Source organism: Lonchura striata, chromosome 6, assembly GCF_050655825.1.
Source record: "Lonchura striata isolate lonStrDom1 chromosome 6, ASM5065582v1, whole genome shotgun sequence".
Classification (NCBI taxonomy): Eukaryota; Metazoa; Chordata; class Aves; order Passeriformes; family Estrildidae; genus Lonchura; species Lonchura striata.
This window is the reverse complement of record NC_140708.1, coordinates 25,107,999-25,126,077: the sequence shown is the minus strand read 5'-3', so window position 1 is coordinate 25,126,077 and position 18,079 is coordinate 25,107,999. Positions and strand designations below refer to the sequence as shown.

Here is an 18,079-nt window from a genome sequence, read left to right as displayed (position 1 = left end):
TAATCAAATGCTGGCTCCAAGATAATGAAATACTTACAGCCTCTGGTGGGTTAGCATGGACTATAAAATGTGCTAAATTAGAGACACCGAAAGCTAGAAATAGTTTTTATGAGGTGGCTTGAGGGAAAACTCAAAATCGTTTGTAGGAAATAGCTTTTATCTACCATTTGGCATTCGTTTTGCTAAAGCCGTAGATTACATTTCCCTTTGTTAAGAATAAAGAAATAAAGGGATTAATTTATGCAGCTAAGAGATTAATGTGAGCATAAATCTTTCCTTTAAATAGAAATCCCTCCCATTTAAATTATTGATGACAGTTCAACTTGCTCAAAAGGGGAAAAATAGCATTTTAAATTTATTCTGCTTCTTTTACTCTACACTTTCTCATGAGTAAGGAAAAAGGGCTACTCCTGTTTCTACCCTTTCCGATTCCCCTGCCCAAAGGCACTGGCGGGGAATTTCTTAGGGAAATATAGGAGGAGGTGGCTACATTTCTGTACCTTACTAACAACCCTGACTGATTTGCCCACCAGGCTCCCATCTGCATTTTGGCCGGAGCAGCAGCAGCTCCTGCAGGGAGCGATGCTCTGCCCCTGCTCACGGACACAGCAGCAGTGACGGGCGCACCGGGGCCATCCCGCCCCTTCCAAGGGGCGCGGAGCCCGGTCCAGCGGGAGTTCCCACCGTGACAGCCAGGCCAGGCGAGGCTGCGGCGGGTGCAGTATCTCCGGGAGTTATCTCGGGGCAGCGCCCGGGCCGATGACCGGCCGGGCGGAGCTCCGAGCGGTCAGTGCCGCGGGCACACACCGCGGTGCTTTGATTTTGGGCGCGCAAATGACGCAACAACGCCCCTACAATAACTTCGCGTCACCTTTTCCCAGCGTTTTCTCTCTGCTGCTCGCGAACAGCCGCGGCCTGCGCGGCCCCCTCGGCTCTCCGGCGGGCTCAGAGCTCCCCCTCCCGAGGCACCGCGGCCTCGCCGCTCCCCGGCGCCGCTCCCGCTGCCCTCGCCGGGGCTCTCTCCGGGGGACGCCAGGAAGGAAGCGGCGGGGCGCTGCCTCCCGTCCCGGCGGGGGCTCCGCGGCCGCGGGCTCGCAGGCAGGTACCGCCGCGGGAGGGACGGCCGCTCCCAGGCGGGGCCTGGCGGGGGTGGCGGGCCGGGACCCGGGGCAGCCTCCCCCCGGGTGCTCGGCGCTGCGGGCGGGCGGAGGGAAGGCGGCGGGCGGCGCCGGGCGGCCGCACCGCATGCGCAGGAGGGCAGGTGTCGCCGGCCGCCGAGGAGCCGCCGGGAGCATCGTGGCAGATCCGCGCCCTCATGGTGCTGTGTCAGGGCGGAGAGGGCGACGCCGCTCCGGCAGCGGGCGGGCAGGAGCCGGAGGTGCCGGCGGGCCGGGAGGACGGGCCGGGTGCGGTGCAGCCGTGCCCGGCGCCCGGCGTCGAGGCGGCGGGTGCCGAGGAGCGCCGCGCTTGTGGCTGCTGCTCGGGCACGTCCTGGCCGTTCTGCTGCTCGGCACCTGGTGAGGAGGGGGAGCGCGGCAGACGGGGCAGGGGGGCAGCGGCGTCCCGGCTGGGCTGCCCGCTCTCGGGTTGACATTGCCGGGCCGCGGGGGATGGAGGAGCGGCCCGAGGGCATCGGGCCGTCCGCACGTGGCGGCGGGGCGGGGAGCGGGCGCGGGCGGCTGCGGAGGGCGCCCGGCATCGGTGCCGCCCCGCCGCTGCCGAGCCGTCCCCGGCGGCGGCTTGCACCTGGTGCCCGCTGGTCACCTGCGAGCGGTGCGGCCTCGCCCTGTTCCTGCCGCTCCCCGGCCCCGCTGGAGGCACCAGCGGGCCGGCGGCGCGACCTGCGCCGTGCCCCCGCGCCCCGAGCCCTGTGCCGGGCGCGGCTCGGGCCGGAGCCCGGCGCACCCCGCCCCGGGAGCGGCAGAGCGCCGGCACCGCTCATCCCCAGGGCCCGGCGGCTCTGTCGCCTTTGTGAGAACCTCCGGAGCGAATATTCCTCGGGAAAACGATACTTCCTGTTTTTAAAGTTTTAAAGACTTGACAGGTTTGGGTAAATAGAGGTGCCTTCTGCCTGTGTGAACTTCTGACGATGTAAACGCGTTTGACGGTGCGCTTTACTTAGTCCATGTACTTGGGACTGTGACTTCCTGATAAAGCCACAAATTGATAAAGCAACAAACGTACTGGAAAATGTGGAACATGTACGATGAAAGTGGAGTTCTCTTAAAACATAAATGCCATCTTAAAATCATTTCTGAAGTTATCTGGAGTACTTTCTTTTAAAACAACTTCACAGAAAATGTGTTCGTCATTAAAATGACTGTAATTAACTTTCCAGCAGAAAATAGATTTGCTGGTGAGCTGTGGAAAGGCCAGAATCCTTCAGTGAAATTCACATTAATGTCACTTCTAAAGTAAAGCTGGGGAAAAAAAAAACAAAAAACAACAATGTTTAAATCCTGAGAAACTTTCATTAATTAACCAGAAAGAGTACTTTGGTTTTGAGTTGTCTGTCTTGCAAAATTGTTGACTGAGTTGATGACTGAGGACTATGAATCACTCCTATATCTTGTCTGCATGACCATGATTAGTTCCAATGCAGGCTGCTGTGCTCGTGGCACTTTACAGAAGTCAAACAGAGCTCTTGTGGTTTTTATAACACAGAAAATCTGTGTTTCCTGAAGGTCTGGGAGAATAATCTTCTTGCTGACCATCTTTCCCATAGCCAGTATTCTTCTGCCTCTAGTACTATTCTTGAGATGCTTGTATGTGTGAAGTGTGATTTTGTTCATTGCATGCACTTTGCAAGTATAAAAACTGTTTGGAACAAAGTACAGCATTAAAAACTCAATTGGAATTTGCAATTGAAACAGGTTACAGTGGGAGGCATTTACCTATGACTTAAAACAGGAGTGGTAGGTTGCTTGAAACCATTACATGTGGAGATGGCCAGGAAATAAAACTGGAAAACTACATCTGTAGCCACTCAAAAAGGAGGACTTCGGTACTGCTTGAAATCTTTTGATTTTCAGGCTGCTACATTCTTTGAAAAATACATGATTGCTTGACTGTTTTGATGGTGTTAGGCTGGTATTTTGAGGCCTAATATTTTGCAGGGTGGGAATGTTATCTTAACGTAACTTCTCCCTAAAACTTACTTTGAAATAAGTACTCTTCAGAACTGCAGTTCTTGTTTTTGGTGGGAGAACTTAGAGTAGTATATTTTGAAAAGGAAATAAAACACTTTCTTATTGCACTAAGTACACGCTTTGGCAATTCAAGATGTTGATGGTTTAAATTCTAGTATTACAAGATTCTGAAGATTCTGTTTCTGATAGGCATGGTCTATTGGGTAGCTTGCAGAAATTACTTCCTTCTGATTTTTGTTTGTTCTTTACAATCCAAAGGTTAGTTCTGGGTATAAGATCTTTTCAGTGTATTTTGCTTTAATTTGATTGGTTTTCCATTTCAGCGCTTCCTTTATTTATATTGGCTTCCTTCTGTAATAATCTGAAAAGCTATCATGCCTGAGATAAAAGTTACTAGTTCTGTTTGTGCTGTGTTCATCCATAAGCCAGCCTGGGTTTGGATTTCCCATTTCAGTTATAAGCCAGTCTGATTCCTCTTGTTTCAGTATTAGACACTGTTAATTTTGTAGTTCTGTTATGTGACTGTGTGGATTAAGGCATTACGTAGTTCATGAACATTTTTTAAATCCACTTTGTTTCATGGTTGCTAGATGTCCTGGTCCAGTGTTGGTTTGTGGTAGTTTTTATAGTCAGTTTTATGTAAGAGGCTGTTGCTAAACAGAAATATTTCAAGTAGAAGCTGTAACTCTCATCTGCAATGTGACAGGATTCCTTGAGAAGCAAACCTTTTGCCTACTTCAGGTTGTGGTTGCCTGGGTCCCTGGGCCTGTCAGCCTGCGGTCTCCCCTTCTAGGCAGTAAGATGCAATTTCTCAGCCTTGAGTGCTGATCTCAAGGAGGATCAAAATGGTTTGTGACAAGTTTTGTTAATTGAAAAAAAAAACCCTCTCAAAACTATACTTAGTTGCTAAGCAACTTGCAGCAGTACCCAGCTGATTATGTTTTAGAGGATCCATAAGGTTCACGGGCTGCCACACTAATGTGAGATGTGTTTTTATCAAAACACTGCCTCTGGGACATGGAGTTCTTGCTCCTATCTTTAGAGGGAGTCACAGAAGAAAAGATAACTCCCAATGTTTTATGCAGGTAGAGAAAAAGAAAGAGATAGTGAAGTGACTTCCCACTCAAATTTTCAGATGGGCTCTATTTTTCTTGGTGTTCACTTCTAGGTTCAGTGGAAATTCTGTTCCTTTTATGCAACAAAGCAATAACAAGGCTAATTTCTTTGGAGATTGCTGCTGCTGACCTCAACACAGTTCTCTGTCTCACAGTTCTCCCTCTCCTTGCCTTTTTTTTTTAATAGTTCAGTGTGGAGAAAATGAGTGGAACGAGGAAGAGTATGTTGTTGAAGAGAGCCTGAGGCAATGAGGAAATTTGAATAGAAACATTAGACTTGGAAAACTTTCAGGAAGGGGAAGTCTGATAAATAAGCATAAACTAAGGTCTTAATGGAATTATGATAGATATCAGGCCTTTGATGTTCTAACATTAGTTACTTAAATTTATTCTGCTTAAAAATCTGTATTTGATGCCTATTTGAAGAAAATACTTGGATTCTTACAGCAAGATGAAAATGTTTCCAGTCTAGGTAAAATTTAGTGTGATTTAGCTGCAAAATAAACATGAGGTATAATAAAAATAAAGTTCTTTATGTAGATTTTATATTGTGTATTTGTGAGAAAGGAAATTAAAATTTTGCTTAGGAACTTTAGTTAACTAAAAACTGATTCCCGAGATAATAGTTTCAGAATCTGAATGTGGAGTGTTTTGTAATCAGTTATATTTATTGTTTCCTGGGCAGAATTATGACTAGTCCCTATAGTAAATTACTCGTACCAGTCTGATACCTACAAGTTAACTGTACTAACTCATGTAGAACTGTAGTGTTTTGTATCCCAAGTGTTAGAGTTCATCTCTTACACTTTAAGAAAAAAAGAAGGCTCATGATGGTCAGTGATAAGTATTTTCATGGTAGGTTTGGTAAATACATGTAATAATTGCGTTTGTTTCTTTGGTTCCCCTGTTCTCCATCACAAAAATCTCTATAGATACGTGGAGCACTGCAGTGTGCAGAGCTGCCTGATCAGAGATGTCTTCTAATAGATCTTATTAACTCTAGTTTATCTGTTGCAGGGGCAAAGAAGAAAGCTGCGTGCCCAGGACTTGGTCTGTTTTATACCATACTGTCTGCCTTCCTTTTCTCAGTGGCCTCTTTATTACTTAAAAAAATAGAAGATGTACATTCAGTGGAAGTGAGTGCATTTCGATGTGTTTTCCAAATGGCATTTGTTCTTCCTGGTTTAATATACTACAAGTAAGTGTAAAAAATGTTTAAATTTCAAGTTATTTCTTAAAACTGTATCTGGAATTATCACTCACTGAAATATTGCAATGCAATGTTATTTTAGTTAGGACTTCAGTTGCATAACTGCATTATTTTAGATTGTTTGTTTCTTAATACAGTTCAGAAAACTGAAAATCTTTGACTTCCTGAATGGTAGAGGCTTCTACTAGGATTATTGTATCAAATGCTTTGATTTCCACAAAGGCCTGATCTTAAAAAAAAACAGAAGGCAATTTGTAGAAACTGTTGAGTTCTTTTGCAAGGGAATAATTAATCACTAGAAGAGCAAGTTCTGGACTCTGAATGTGAGTGGGGGTCATGATGGAAATAAACTGGTCTGTGATCAGACAGTTAAGAGTATTTGGGTATTAAACTCCCTTGTCTAGAAAGGTGTATAACATACTTAAATATGTTTGGATGTTGGTCATGAAGTAAGCAAGACAGTGACATTAATGTGACATTTCTGTTTTTCAGAACAGGGTTTTTGGGACCAAAAGGTAAAAGAATTTTTCTTTTCTTCCGAGGATTCCTTGGCTCTACTGCAATGGTTCTTCTCTACTATGCTTACCAAGTCATGCCACTAGCTGATGCCACTGTTATAACTTTTACCAGTCCTGTTTTTACATCATTGCTGGCATGGATCTTTCTCAAAGAGAAATACAGCCTTTGGGATCTTCTGTTTACACTCTTTGCAGTCACTGGAGTGATTCTTATTGCCAGACCACCATTTCTGTTTGGCTCACATGTTACAGGGATTGAAGGAAGTTACTCAGATCACCTTAAAGGAACTATAGCAGCGATTGCAAGCACGTTATCCGCAGCTTCGACTATTGTTATACTAAGGAAGGTGGGAAAATCTGTGCATTATTTTTTGTCAATTTGGTATTATGCAGTCATTGGATTAATTGGATGTGTTATAGCATTGTTTATTTTGAATGAATGGCGCTTGCCACATTGTGGTAGAGATAGGGTTTTTCTAATATTAATAGGCTTGTTAGGGTTGGGGGGTCAGATATTTCTCACAAAAGCATTACAGATAGAGAAAGCTGGACCTGTAGCAATAATGAGAACAATGGATGTGGTGTTTGCTTTTATTTTACAAGTTCTTTTTCTCAATCATTTACCAAGCTGGTGGACTGTGGGCGGTGCCCTTTGTGTAGTAGCCAGTAGTTCTGGAACTGCCATTCGTAAGTGGAGACACAGTGTGAAAAAAGCTAAACAGAGGGAAATCTAACTATATAGACAATAATTCATTACAGAAACAAGCAATCTTGAAATACATAAATACAATATTTATTTTTATTTATTTTAAATATCCCATTTACCAAATTGTAGTACCAAATTATATCCAGTAAAATAAGTTGACTTTTTCTTTAACCAAAATTGAAGATGTTCTGGCAACTGATGAGGTATATACTTTCCTTTCTTATATCTAGGCATGCTGATATGGGCAGTAGAAAGATACTTAAAAGATGTTGCTTCCTTTCAAAAGTGTACAATATTTATTTTCCTGAAGTTCCTGACTCTCCACTTAGACACTGTTTTTCAAAGCAGTGGAAGTAAGTCTCCCAGACTTAATACTATTCTGTGCTTGATTACCACAGGGATTGCAATACAAAAGTTAAAAGGGCATGAAGAGTTGATAATCCGTAAACAACCAGCTTTTATAGAACAGATAAAGCTTGTACTTCTATAAGCTTTCTAATTATTATTTTGCACAAAACAGATGCCAAATGTGGGTTTAATTTGGATTCTAAAAAAAAAAACCAAAACAAAAGGATTTCATTTTTCCAAGTAATAACAAGAGAAAATTAACTTGTGAAAATTTCCTATCAGCTTTGCTTTTTTTAAAAAAGTAATTTAAGTTTTTGCACTTACTTCACAGACATAGTGACCTAATCACCTTTTTTTTTCAGAAGTAGTTTTCCCTGTAAACATGTCTTTAGTTGCTGCAGTCTCAGTGATGAGAGACAACAGTTATTTCTATACCACACATAAATGAGACCTTTCTTCTGGTATGGACTGCTGCGCTGTAGCTGCACTTTTCTTTATTCTATGCAAATGATTATATTTTTTAGGTATTTAATATAGGTTATATTTAATGCTGCTTATGACCTTTTTTAGATTCTTCTATACAGAAGTTCTTTATGAGACCAAGTTTGAGTCTCCTTTGCCTTCATAAACTTAGAAGGATTTACATTAAAGCTTTTGCTTGTTTTTTAAGAATGTACAAGAATGCAATGTAGTTGCAGTTTCACAGAAAATACTGGTTGGCTAAGGTCATACAGAGATTCTGTAGAAGAGGTTTGAGTAGAGCTTGGTGCAAGGGTGACACTATGCATACACATCACATTCAGGCATCCACACTGCATCAGACTGTCCTAGTTGGCAACTTCAATCCCACTTCTCATGCTAGCCCTTTTAAGTCGGTGTTTATCACTTCTCTTGCAATCTTCTCACTTTAGTAGACTTTATCTTGAATGCAACAAATACTAAAGAAAAACACTTTTATTACTGATATTGGTGTCCTTCACATTTCAGGACGACTAAACATTTAATATCAGGAAGTGGAATTTTCCCAAGTTCAAACTTTTGGGTCTTATCTTAGTAAAGTTTAAAGAAAATTTTAATCATAATCTTTATTTGGTCTTTTGTATCTTGAGGAGGTTTTCAGTTACTTTCTCAGTCGAGTGTTTTTCTAAAAGAGAATGTTGTGTTCTGTAGACTTGATAGATTTTTTTTTTTCTAAATCACTAAAGATAGTGGATGTTTTCTTTGATTTATAGATGTCTGGTCACATGTCTTTTCCTTTGCCAATAAGCATTGCATCCTGTCAGGGCAGATCCAGGGATTTCAATTCCAAAGGCACAGAATGCAAATAATACTTTAGGGTCAGAGAATCATAATATACTGAGTCAGAAAGGGCCTGTCAGATTCATTGAGTGCAACTCCTGACCTTGCACAGGACACTCCAAGAGCCACACCATGTGCCTGAGAGCATTGTCTAAAAGTTCCTTGAATCAGACAGGCTTGGTGCTGTGACTTGTTCCCTGGGGACCTTGTGCTTCCCTGGGGATCTTGTTCAGTCCCCAAATATTCTCTGGGTGAAGAACCTCTTCCTGATACCCAGCTTAAACTTCCCCTGACTCAGCTTCAGGGCATTTACTTGAGTTCTGTCACTGACTACAGGGAAAAGAGATCAGCACCTGCCCCTCCACTTCTCCTTATGAGGATGTTGAAGACCTCAGTGAGGTGTCCCCTGAGTCTCTTCTTCTCCAGGGTGAACAGGCCAGGTGACCTTAGCAACTCCTCATAAGTCTTCCCCTGCACACCCTTCACCATCTTCATGGCCCTCCATTAAGCTCTCTAAGACCTTAATGTCTTTCTTACCTTATAGCACCCAAAACTGCCCCCAGCGCTCAGTACAACAGCCAGTGCAGCAGCAGGGACAGTCCCTCCCTTGCCCAGCTGGCCATGCTGTGCCCAGTGTGCCCCAGGACACGCTTGGCCCTCCTGGCTGCCAGGACACTGCTGACTCTTACCTTGCCATCCCCCAGGGCCCCCAGATCCCTTTCCGCAGTGCTGCTCTCCAGCCTCTCATTCCCCAGTCTGTCTGCTGCCCCACCCCAGGTGCAGAATCTGTCACTTGACCTTGCTAAACTTCATGTTTGGTTGCCCAGCCCTCTTAATTTATCAAGGTATCTGCAGGACCTCCCTACATTTGAGGGAGTCAACAGCTCCTCCCAATTTAGTGTCATCGGCAAACTTGATACTCCTTGGAGTCTTGCATTCAAGTTATTAATGAAGATATTGAAGAGAACTGGGCTGAGTTTAGAGCCCGTTAGAAACAGGCTGCCTGATGCCACCCCATTCTCTGTAACTCTGTGCCTGACCTGTAAGCTGGTTGCTCGCCCATTGTGTAACACAGTTATCCAGCTGTGAGCTGGATGTTTTGTCCAGAAGGATTCTGTGACAGTATCAAAGGCTCTGCTGAAGTCCAAATAGATTATGTGTACTGGCTTTCCTAGATTGACTGGGTGGGCTACCCTTTAGTTAGAAAGAAGTCAGGTTTTACAATCAAGACTTGCCGTTCATGAAGCTGTGCTGGCTGGGACCAATGACTGAGTTGTCCTCCAGGTGTTTTTCATTACCTCACAGACAAACCTTTTCCATGTATCTGGATATGAGGAGCTGTCTTTGTTCAAGTTTCTGTAGGTAAGACCTGCACTCTGAATCTGAATGTGTTTATGGATATGAGAAGATTCCACTTGAGTGGTAATATCAGTTCCTGCTTATAGCTGTCTGTTCTCTGCTTTTCCTGAACACTGAAGCTCAGCTACTGACAAGGTCAGGAAACTGCTCTATTATCTCTTAAAAACCTCACATAATAATAAAATTCCAGTTTGGCACCCTTTTTGTTTGATACTTGAAACTGTTAATTGGGATTGTTTTTTTGCTGCTTAACCATCACTGCCGTTGAGAGCGGCTTTCAGGGGAGGGGAGGAAAACAGACTGCATTTTTTACTGCTTCACTTCATGTGTAATATGCATGTGTTTGAATTGCCACTTAGAAAGGTGTGGTTTCAAAGCTGTTCAGATTGATGGAAACTTGGATTGTCAGCTAGCCCTGCTCTCTCCTCTTGGCTCAATGCTAATGTGGTTATGTGATGAGCTACCCCTGGGAGCTGATCCAGTACATATCTTCTTAGTAAGGTTGTTGGAGAGAGCAAAACTGGAGTAGTCTAAACTAGGTGACAGTATAAAAACATTAGGAAGGAGAATTCGGTAGTAGTTTAAATTACATCATATGAATGCTGCTTTATCAGTACGGAATAAAAATTATATGGAAGCTTACATTAAAAAACATCCTTAGTCCCTGTGATTTCAATGATCTTGTTTACACTTAGAGAAGAACAGGTTACTGAAGAAAGGTCTGTTTTCTTGCTCTTAACACATAAGTAAATAAAGAAAACATGCTACATGACCAGAAATCATCTAGGTATAGTGGTTTGTAATTTTTGTCTCAAATTCTAGCAGAAACTCTTTCAATATATTTCTTGTGCCAAAACCCCCAGATGATTGGTTTTTTTCTTTGTTCAAACATACAGGGTTTCCTTATGGCTTCATCTGCTTATTTCTTCTTGCTGTTCTTAAACCTTTCTAAATATTTAAGTTGTTAAAATAATAATCTAAACAGGAACCTGTGTTGGTGGGTGTATATTTTGGAATATTGTTTTGATTTTGATCGATCTTTCAGGGAACTGTTTAACTGGAATGAGAATGAAGGACTTGACTAGGGCTTCTCTATCCATAAAGCATGACAAAGTAGTTTCTGTAACTGATGTTTCTATATGATGTTGGGAGTGAAAAACATTTAAGCTTTAAGTTCTTCAACCACCTCAATTTTAAAATTTTTCGTCCTCTCATATATAGGCTGAAAACCTAAATATTATTTGCAAGCCTTAAAGATAATGAACCTACAAAAGTGTGGTTACCATTAAATGCTGGGGTTTTTAAATTGAAAAAATTTCTTAAAATATCTGTTGGGTTGGTCAAACTTTTTTCAAAAATTAATAGTTTGAGAATCTGAAATGAAACTGGCTGAGCCTTGATTCTTTAGATCTTGATCTTCTTTAGCTTTTTAATACAGCAAGTTTCTCAGGGTCAAAAGTTATTTTTGTGAGCTTTGATTCAGAAATATATTGATGTTCATTGTCTGTGCTGTGATCTTTACTTTATAAATATGCTATTCTAATAGCAACTCCTTCCTATATAATATGATGGAATATTGTTGCATTGCATTTGCAATTGCATTGCAATATTAATTCAGTGTTCTGATTTCAGTGGATTCTGAATAGAAAGAGTAATAATTAATTACTGGTAATTTTGCACAGAATCATAGGGATAAAAAGATTTAGTTGTTACTGATGCATCATAAGTTTGATTCATATGTTCTTTACTATGCAAAACACTGTAATTGCTGGTGGTCTTCAGTGAGACTTTGTAGCCTTAATGCCTTATGTACCCAACTCTTCTACAGAAAACTGATGGCTTTGTACTGTCACTGTGCAGCAGCCAATTTCTTTCAGGTTCAGTTGGTTATTTAAAGTATACTTTTAAAGCCCTTGAAATAAGGGCTTTTAAATAAGTCTACACCAAGAATTTGGCACGCTCATTGTGTAGACAAGGGTGGTCTATATAATTAAAATGGATTTCCAGCATCTAACACCAGGCATGAAATAATCTCAACATAACAGCATTGGTGATATTACTAGTTAAATGTGTAATTTTTATTCTGAAAACAGATTCCCAATTCCAAAAGTGGTTCAAGATGGTGCTTCCTGGAATTAGTAATGACAAAATAGCTCATACTTACCTTGATCATAATTTAAAAAAGCAACTACTCCCATGGTATTTTCTCTTCCATGAGCTTTTGTTTAAGAGCTGTCTGTTGGAGGATTATTTCTAGGGAGGCAGCCTCTTTTGAAGTTATTTCCTTGCTAACTAGCAGTAGTTACCCAGGAAGAGTCTGTTTTTTTAGTTCTCTAACCATGATTACCATGGCATGCTCATCTGTGGCATCAGCCCCGCAAGGGTAATAAAAGCATTGTCTCTGTCCCTGCATGGATTCAGTGTTGGCAGTGCTGACAGCAGATGTGATCACTGACTCCAGCAGGACATTGCAGCTACCAGCAGATTTTTTTGGGGGTCATAATTGCCTGTACATCCAAAGAAACATTGTGGCTTTATCTTCCTGCAGATGCAGGTGACTTCAGGGGGGAATACACATAGAGTTCTATGGTGATAACTTCTGTATATCAGAATGAGTAATTTCCTATGTTATGTGAATTATTGTTTGACAAAAAGGGGGTAAAATACCCTCAACATTAACTAAAGGATTTTTGCTATGTCCTATATATTGTTAAATATATGTTGAATTATATGTTTTGTAGAAGTTACTGGCTTTGTTATGTAGTAGTATATTTTTATAGACAGTTCTTATATATTGAAATGTTAAGAATATTTTCATAAGAGATTTATATTCCTCATTGCTAATAAAATGATTCTGAAGAATTAGTCTCTGGTTTTGCATTGATTAGTGGAATATAATGGAATGCATTGATTGTAAAACTTAATGAAAGAACTGTTAATCAAATGGTCCCTGGTAAACATGAACATAGGCCTCAAATTCTGCTAATATTATCATGCTGCATCACTTTTTATGCCTTGCAACAAGCTAGTGACAAAATGAAGCTTCATCAACTTCCATGCATTAATTTCTTAACTGGAAACACTGTAGCATTGACAGATCAGTAAAGTTAAATTTTCCTGTGTCCAAGTGACAGTCTGTTTCTGTGGATTTTTTTGTTCTATTACTATACATCATGATTGGAATTCAACTCTTGTCCCACTTGTCACAAGGTGATACTTAATTCACCCTTGTGCTTCCATTATCTAGTGTGTTGATAATTAATTTTTCACCAAAGAGGAAAAGAAATAGTATCTGCTAAGTATTACAGAAAGATTGCTAATTTTTATTGTCCTTACAGCAGTGCTGCTCCCTACAGTGTTGTCAGTTCTTGTAAGAGCAGAAGATATCAGAAGTAGACTTCTCAAGCTTGCACTCGAGAGCTTTGAGAGGAGGTGACAGATGTTTTTTTCTAGGTGTAACTTCGAGTGGGAAAAATAGATGAGGGGACTGTGAGTTACATTGTGGGGAGTTACTGGCAGCACTGGCCTGTCTGTCCAGCATCCTCTTCACTTTGTATGCTCAAAAATTAACTCACTGTAGGACAACTCATCACTGTTTGTTGCACATGCTTTAAAGTAAAGGAAAAGCAGGGTATTTCCAAGAGATCCAACTGTGCCAGGCATAGGCAAGGAAAGATTATTTGTGAAAGAAACTTTGCCACTTTCTCTTGGCAGTTCTGTGTGTTCTTTGGAACAGCTAATCTAATAGAAATTTAAGCTTCGAGAGAAGGAGGGGAAAAAAAAAACTTTTTCAGTGACTATTAAAATCTTTATATAAAAATGATTCGTGACATAGCATAAGAGACAAAGGCTATTACTAGATGATAAAACTCTTGAAACAAAATTATGTGATTATGCTATTCACACACACAAAAAAAACCCAAAAACAAAACCAGACAAACAAAACAACAAAACAAACAAACAAACAAAAAAAACCAAAAGGAAAATAGATCAAAGGATTTCAAATTAAAAAGTATTCCCATTACAGTAAAACAAATTTCACTGAAGTTGCAAAATACTTATGAGCACTGCACTTTATTGATTTGATAAAGTGTTGATAAAGCCCTGAACACAGGAAGTAGTACATGAGATAAAATACGCAGATGAACTCTTCGAATAGGTTTTAGTTGATCTTCAATTAGCTTTTATGGAGCTGTATTTTCTGACACTGCTGAATATAGTTTGTACATTACCCTGTCAAGGAGCAGTGAATTCTAGAAAGAATAAAAAAACTGACTTGTCAGCTGAGTTTACATGTTGATCAAAGGGAAAAAGATTTGAGTTTTTGCAGTGCTGGAGTGAAGTTTTTGGGGTCTGTATGAAAGAGGTGGAAAGAAAACTTGTGTTTTCTGGCCAGCGAGTTTTCATTTTCCCTCTGTAATGTGACTGTTCTGTCGGCAGGTGGGGCTCTCTTTCTTAATTTATTCCTTAGGTTGTAAAATTAAATCCTTTTAAAAATCCAAATCCACAGATCTAGACATTAAAAGTTTCAGGACAATGATGTACTCGGTGTAAATATTAAATTTAAGTGGAATTCAAAATCCTATTGAAGCATTTTATTGACTACACAGAATATGGCTCAGCACATCCTTGAATAATCTCTTAAACTCTTTTCTGTGATGTTTTAAACTGCATCCTGCACCCCCCAGAGCAATAGATTCTAGATGGTGCTGGACGACTTTGGCAAGGCTCTGTCTAAAATTCTAGGGAGCAAGGAGAGAGGGTCTGATCTCTTTGTGTGAAAATCAGTGAGCTGGCAGGGAGCCTGTAATGAGATTGGACATCTTATCAGTAATGATGGTACTGGGTATGGATATGTAGCATATGTCCTAAACATTATTATTACTAAAGCAAAAACAAAAACAAAAACAACAAAAAAAAAGGGGGGAGGGATAACAAGTACATTCTTACTGCTAAATTCTTTGTGGCAAATTGTGGTGGGCTAGGATGAATTTAGGCTACTGACTAAGGTTGCACAGAAACAGAGCACATATGCTGTCTGAGCAGTTGACCTTGTTGCTCTGTTGTTCTCCTGTTTGGCTGGGGAATTTAAAAAATATTTCTGTTCCACTCTTAATTTTTATTTTGGGGCTGGGGTAAGACCCCTGCATAGTTCTTGAGCAGGTTCTTGGTGCAGGTGCTGAGGCAGAGAGGCCTTTTACATCATTTACTACGTCATCCCCAGGCCCTACTGCCAAATATTTCCAATGCTAGGGTTTCCCTGTTGCTCTGGTCACCACAGCACAGGGCTATGGACAGGAGCAGGTGTGCTGGAAGAGCCTTTTCAGGCAGAGCAGATGATTAAATAGGGAAATTGTGCAAGCTTTTGAGCATAGAGCATACAGCATGCACCATACTGTGCTTGAAGCCTGGTAGAGTTGGGAAAGGTACCAACTTAAATTAAGGCAGAGAAATATTGGAAAGGGAGGAGGTGACATGGCTAAGTACTACAGTGAGTTAGAGAAAATACTTGTCAACATGTTTTCCATTGGAAGATTGGCTGGAGTATTTTTTGCTGGTGTTAACTGGCGCTGTTATGTGGTGTTGTACTTCATAGGAAGTTTTTGGGAAGCTGAGTAATGTTAGAGAAGAGAAAAATCTTTTTAATACTATTTGGAAAGGCTACGTGGCAAATCCATTTTATTTTATAAAAATACAGTGCACTGTAAATCAGATATTAATATTTACTTTCTTGTTTAACCAATAGTACTTTTATTACATAAAGCAAATATTCCTTTATATTGCCATAAAATTGTTCAGACTTGATTTTTTTTTTTTTTTTACTTTACCAGATTTATTTCATGCCAATCCATGCCTTGTAAAAGATGTGTGTTGAATTTCTTCATTAAATGTCATCTTTATGTAATATGAATAAGACCCTATGTTCTGCTGTTTGTAGTAACGTATGGAGGGAGTCCATATGAAAACACTTAGCTGATGTTCTTTATTCTTGCCGTGTGACAAAACATTTTTTTCATTATTACAAATGGAGAGTGATAACAAATTACTACAATCTGAAATCTCACATGGGAGGACTGCAAGACAACCTTTTCTTCCCCAGAAGCCTCACTTGCTTACGTGATTTATCTCCTTTACTGCTTTACCTGCCAAAACCATGTAGCTGTATTTCCTTTGCAGTTTGTTACTTCTTAATTTGCACAAAAGGTGGTTAATATAAATTTCTGATGTTACCAGCACAGTTATGCTTTTTTTTTAAAGGAAGGAAAGAAGGAAGGTATGAAATATACACATACACATATACATAAATTAAGACTAGCTATAAACTTTACAGATTAACCATATTTTTTGCATCAACAAGACTTTTAAATTTTAATTACAGTGTCTGTCTTAAATCTTCTTGACACTGCTTTACAGAACAGCCTCTTGTATGTCCTGTTCTCTTAGGAAGGGGGAAGGAAGCAGGAGAAAAGGCAAAGGAAAATTCTGGGAGAAAATCTTTGTTCTCTCACTGGCAAGTTCTCTGTAGCAAAGCTGTCCCACTGAAGCCTGTGTGATTGGGTAGAGATTTAAGGAAGAGAAGGAACAGTTTGTTCTCTGCTGATTATATAAAAGAATACCCTTGTCAGCATGTTGCTTGCTTCATATTACAGACTGTATCCCATGATTAGAATGGAAAAAAGGAAAACTAGAGTGATACCCACATTTCTGTTTCTTTACTATACCGTCTTTTAATCCTGGAAAGCTTGGGTTTAAGGTGATGGATATTATTTTAGCCTGTAGCTCTCTCTTGATGTCAATTTTGATCAAGAAACTTAAATACTGTTTTCCTCAAGAAAAATATATTTGCCAGTTTGATTCTGCTGCTTAAAATTTTCTGGAGAATTCCGGTCTTTCCAAATTCTCTGATGCCAACAGGTATTTTTGTAGCATGTTTTTTCTAATTTCCCTTTTGTCTCCTTGGATATTTAGAACTTCATTTCAGGATTGAAAGCATTTACAGATCTTTTTTTGTGACAAGACAGATTTCCTCTTTCATATGCACAGTTGGAAATATGTTCCAGGTAGATAATTAATGAAAAAGCATTTTTCACATTTCATTTCTCCCATTTCTTTTTAAAGCAATAGGAACTTCTAGACAAAAAAAAAAAAGAACGGTTACGTTGCACTTTTAAAAACTGCAGCCTAGATCTCTTTTTCTGGAGCTTAATGGATATGTTTAGGGCCTCAGATTTTTATATAGATCATTTCCATGCTTACATGCAATTTGCTGTAAAGAACAGCAGCTACTTTCAGCTGTGGTCCCACTGTCATTTCAGAGGTGGTATCAGTGGGAGCTATTGTGGTTGTACTCTCAGGGGACAGACATACTGGGTGTGCAGTGAGGGTGCTCAGAAAAGGGAATACAGCACTACAGATCAGTCAGGACTGCAAAACTCTGATCCTGTATATGATGAAGATTCATGTGGTTTGAGGTCATCTTATGCTCTTTCTCCCCTCAAATGCTGCCATCAATGGACTGTTCACTGGAAAGCTGATCACATTTACAATACACTGGCAACTGAGAGACTTGAAACCAGCAGATATCAACACTGTACTGTCTTCAGAAATCCTAGAAATTTGTTTTGGACAAATACTTCATGAAGATGTTTTCCATACCAGCCCCATGCACAAACAATTTGGTTCTTAGCAGCAGTTTTCCTGTCACAATCTTCTTGGTAACTTTTCTGCACATGATTGTAGGCCATTGGTTTAGAATCTGGTGGTGCTTATGTATAGTTTTATTATTTACTTTTTTCCTTTAAGTCTCAATTGTAGTGTTATGACTTTTGTGAATATTTCAGGTGCACTTTTATTGGTATGTTGTCACACTTTGAAGAATTTTTGACTAGGTTGTCTGGGATTTTCAGTATTAAATGCCTCATAACCACATGTATTTATTTTCTTAACCTTAGCATATATAGGACTCCAAGTTGTAATTAGTGACTCCATGTTAAACTACCAACATGTCTATAAAACACAGCATATGGATATCTTGATGAAAGGAAATTGGGAGATGCTGCTTTTATAAACCTGAAAGCTGCAGAGCAGATGTGGAAGGAATTACTGCAAAGAATCTCAGTTGGCATATAAAACAGAAGCTGAAGTTTATTTTGGTTTTGTTATAAAAGAAAAAACATTTTACTAAAGCTCTGTTGTATTTAGGTTACATAAAATTGTGTTGTTCAAGACTAGCTGTGAAACTATGTGCACTGATGTGACAACGGAAAAGGCAATTTTTTTCCTTTAAATATTTAGTACTAGAACTTTACAAGTGAATTGTAAAATACGTATTTTTAGAATTTACAGTAAATTCAATAGCGTTCTTTTTTGGAGGA

The 18,079-nt window shown here is 40.2% G+C and overlaps 2 protein-coding genes across 3 annotated transcripts in view; both read left to right on the top strand.

The window, feature by feature from the left end:
* Positions 1-819: 819 nt before the first annotated feature.
* SLC35G1 (solute carrier family 35 member G1) lies at positions 820-16,856 on the top strand. Of its 2 annotated transcripts, none has more exons than XM_085583652.1 (3): positions 820-1,102; positions 5,282-5,462; positions 5,967-16,856. In XM_085583652.1, the coding sequence occupies exons 1-3, from the start codon at positions 835-837 to the stop codon at positions 6,724-6,726; spliced, it is 1,209 nt and encodes a 402-aa protein (XP_085439778.1). In that variant the 5' UTR covers positions 820-834; the 3' UTR covers positions 6,727-16,856. The 2 variants fall into 2 exon arrangements, with proteins under 2 accessions (XP_085439778.1, XP_021395616.2); XM_021539941.3 differs by lacking the exon at positions 820-1,102 and adding an exon at positions 1,286-1,517.
* The window catches only part of PLCE1 (phospholipase C epsilon 1), a 154,305-nt gene continuing 142,424 nt past the window's right edge, over positions 6,199-18,079 (top strand). The window contains exon 1 of the mRNA XM_085583639.1: positions 6,199-6,339. The gene's annotated coding sequence lies outside the window, so the exon portion shown is untranslated. The remainder of the gene's footprint in view (positions 6,340-18,079) is intronic.

Bases quoted from the DNA above. Each gene is read 5' to 3' on its own strand.
- SLC35G1 (XM_085583652.1), top strand. From the start codon at position 835: ATGACGCAACAACGCCCCTACAATAACTTCGCGTCACCTTTTCCCAGC. The intron at 1,103-5,281 runs GTACCGCCGCGG...TATCTGTTGCAG, and splicing joins GGCCGCGGGCTCGCAGGCAG to GGGCAAAGAAGAAAGCTGCG. The intron at 5,463-5,966 runs GTAAGTGTAAAA...TCTGTTTTTCAG, and splicing joins CCTGGTTTAATATACTACAA to AACAGGGTTTTTGGGACCAA.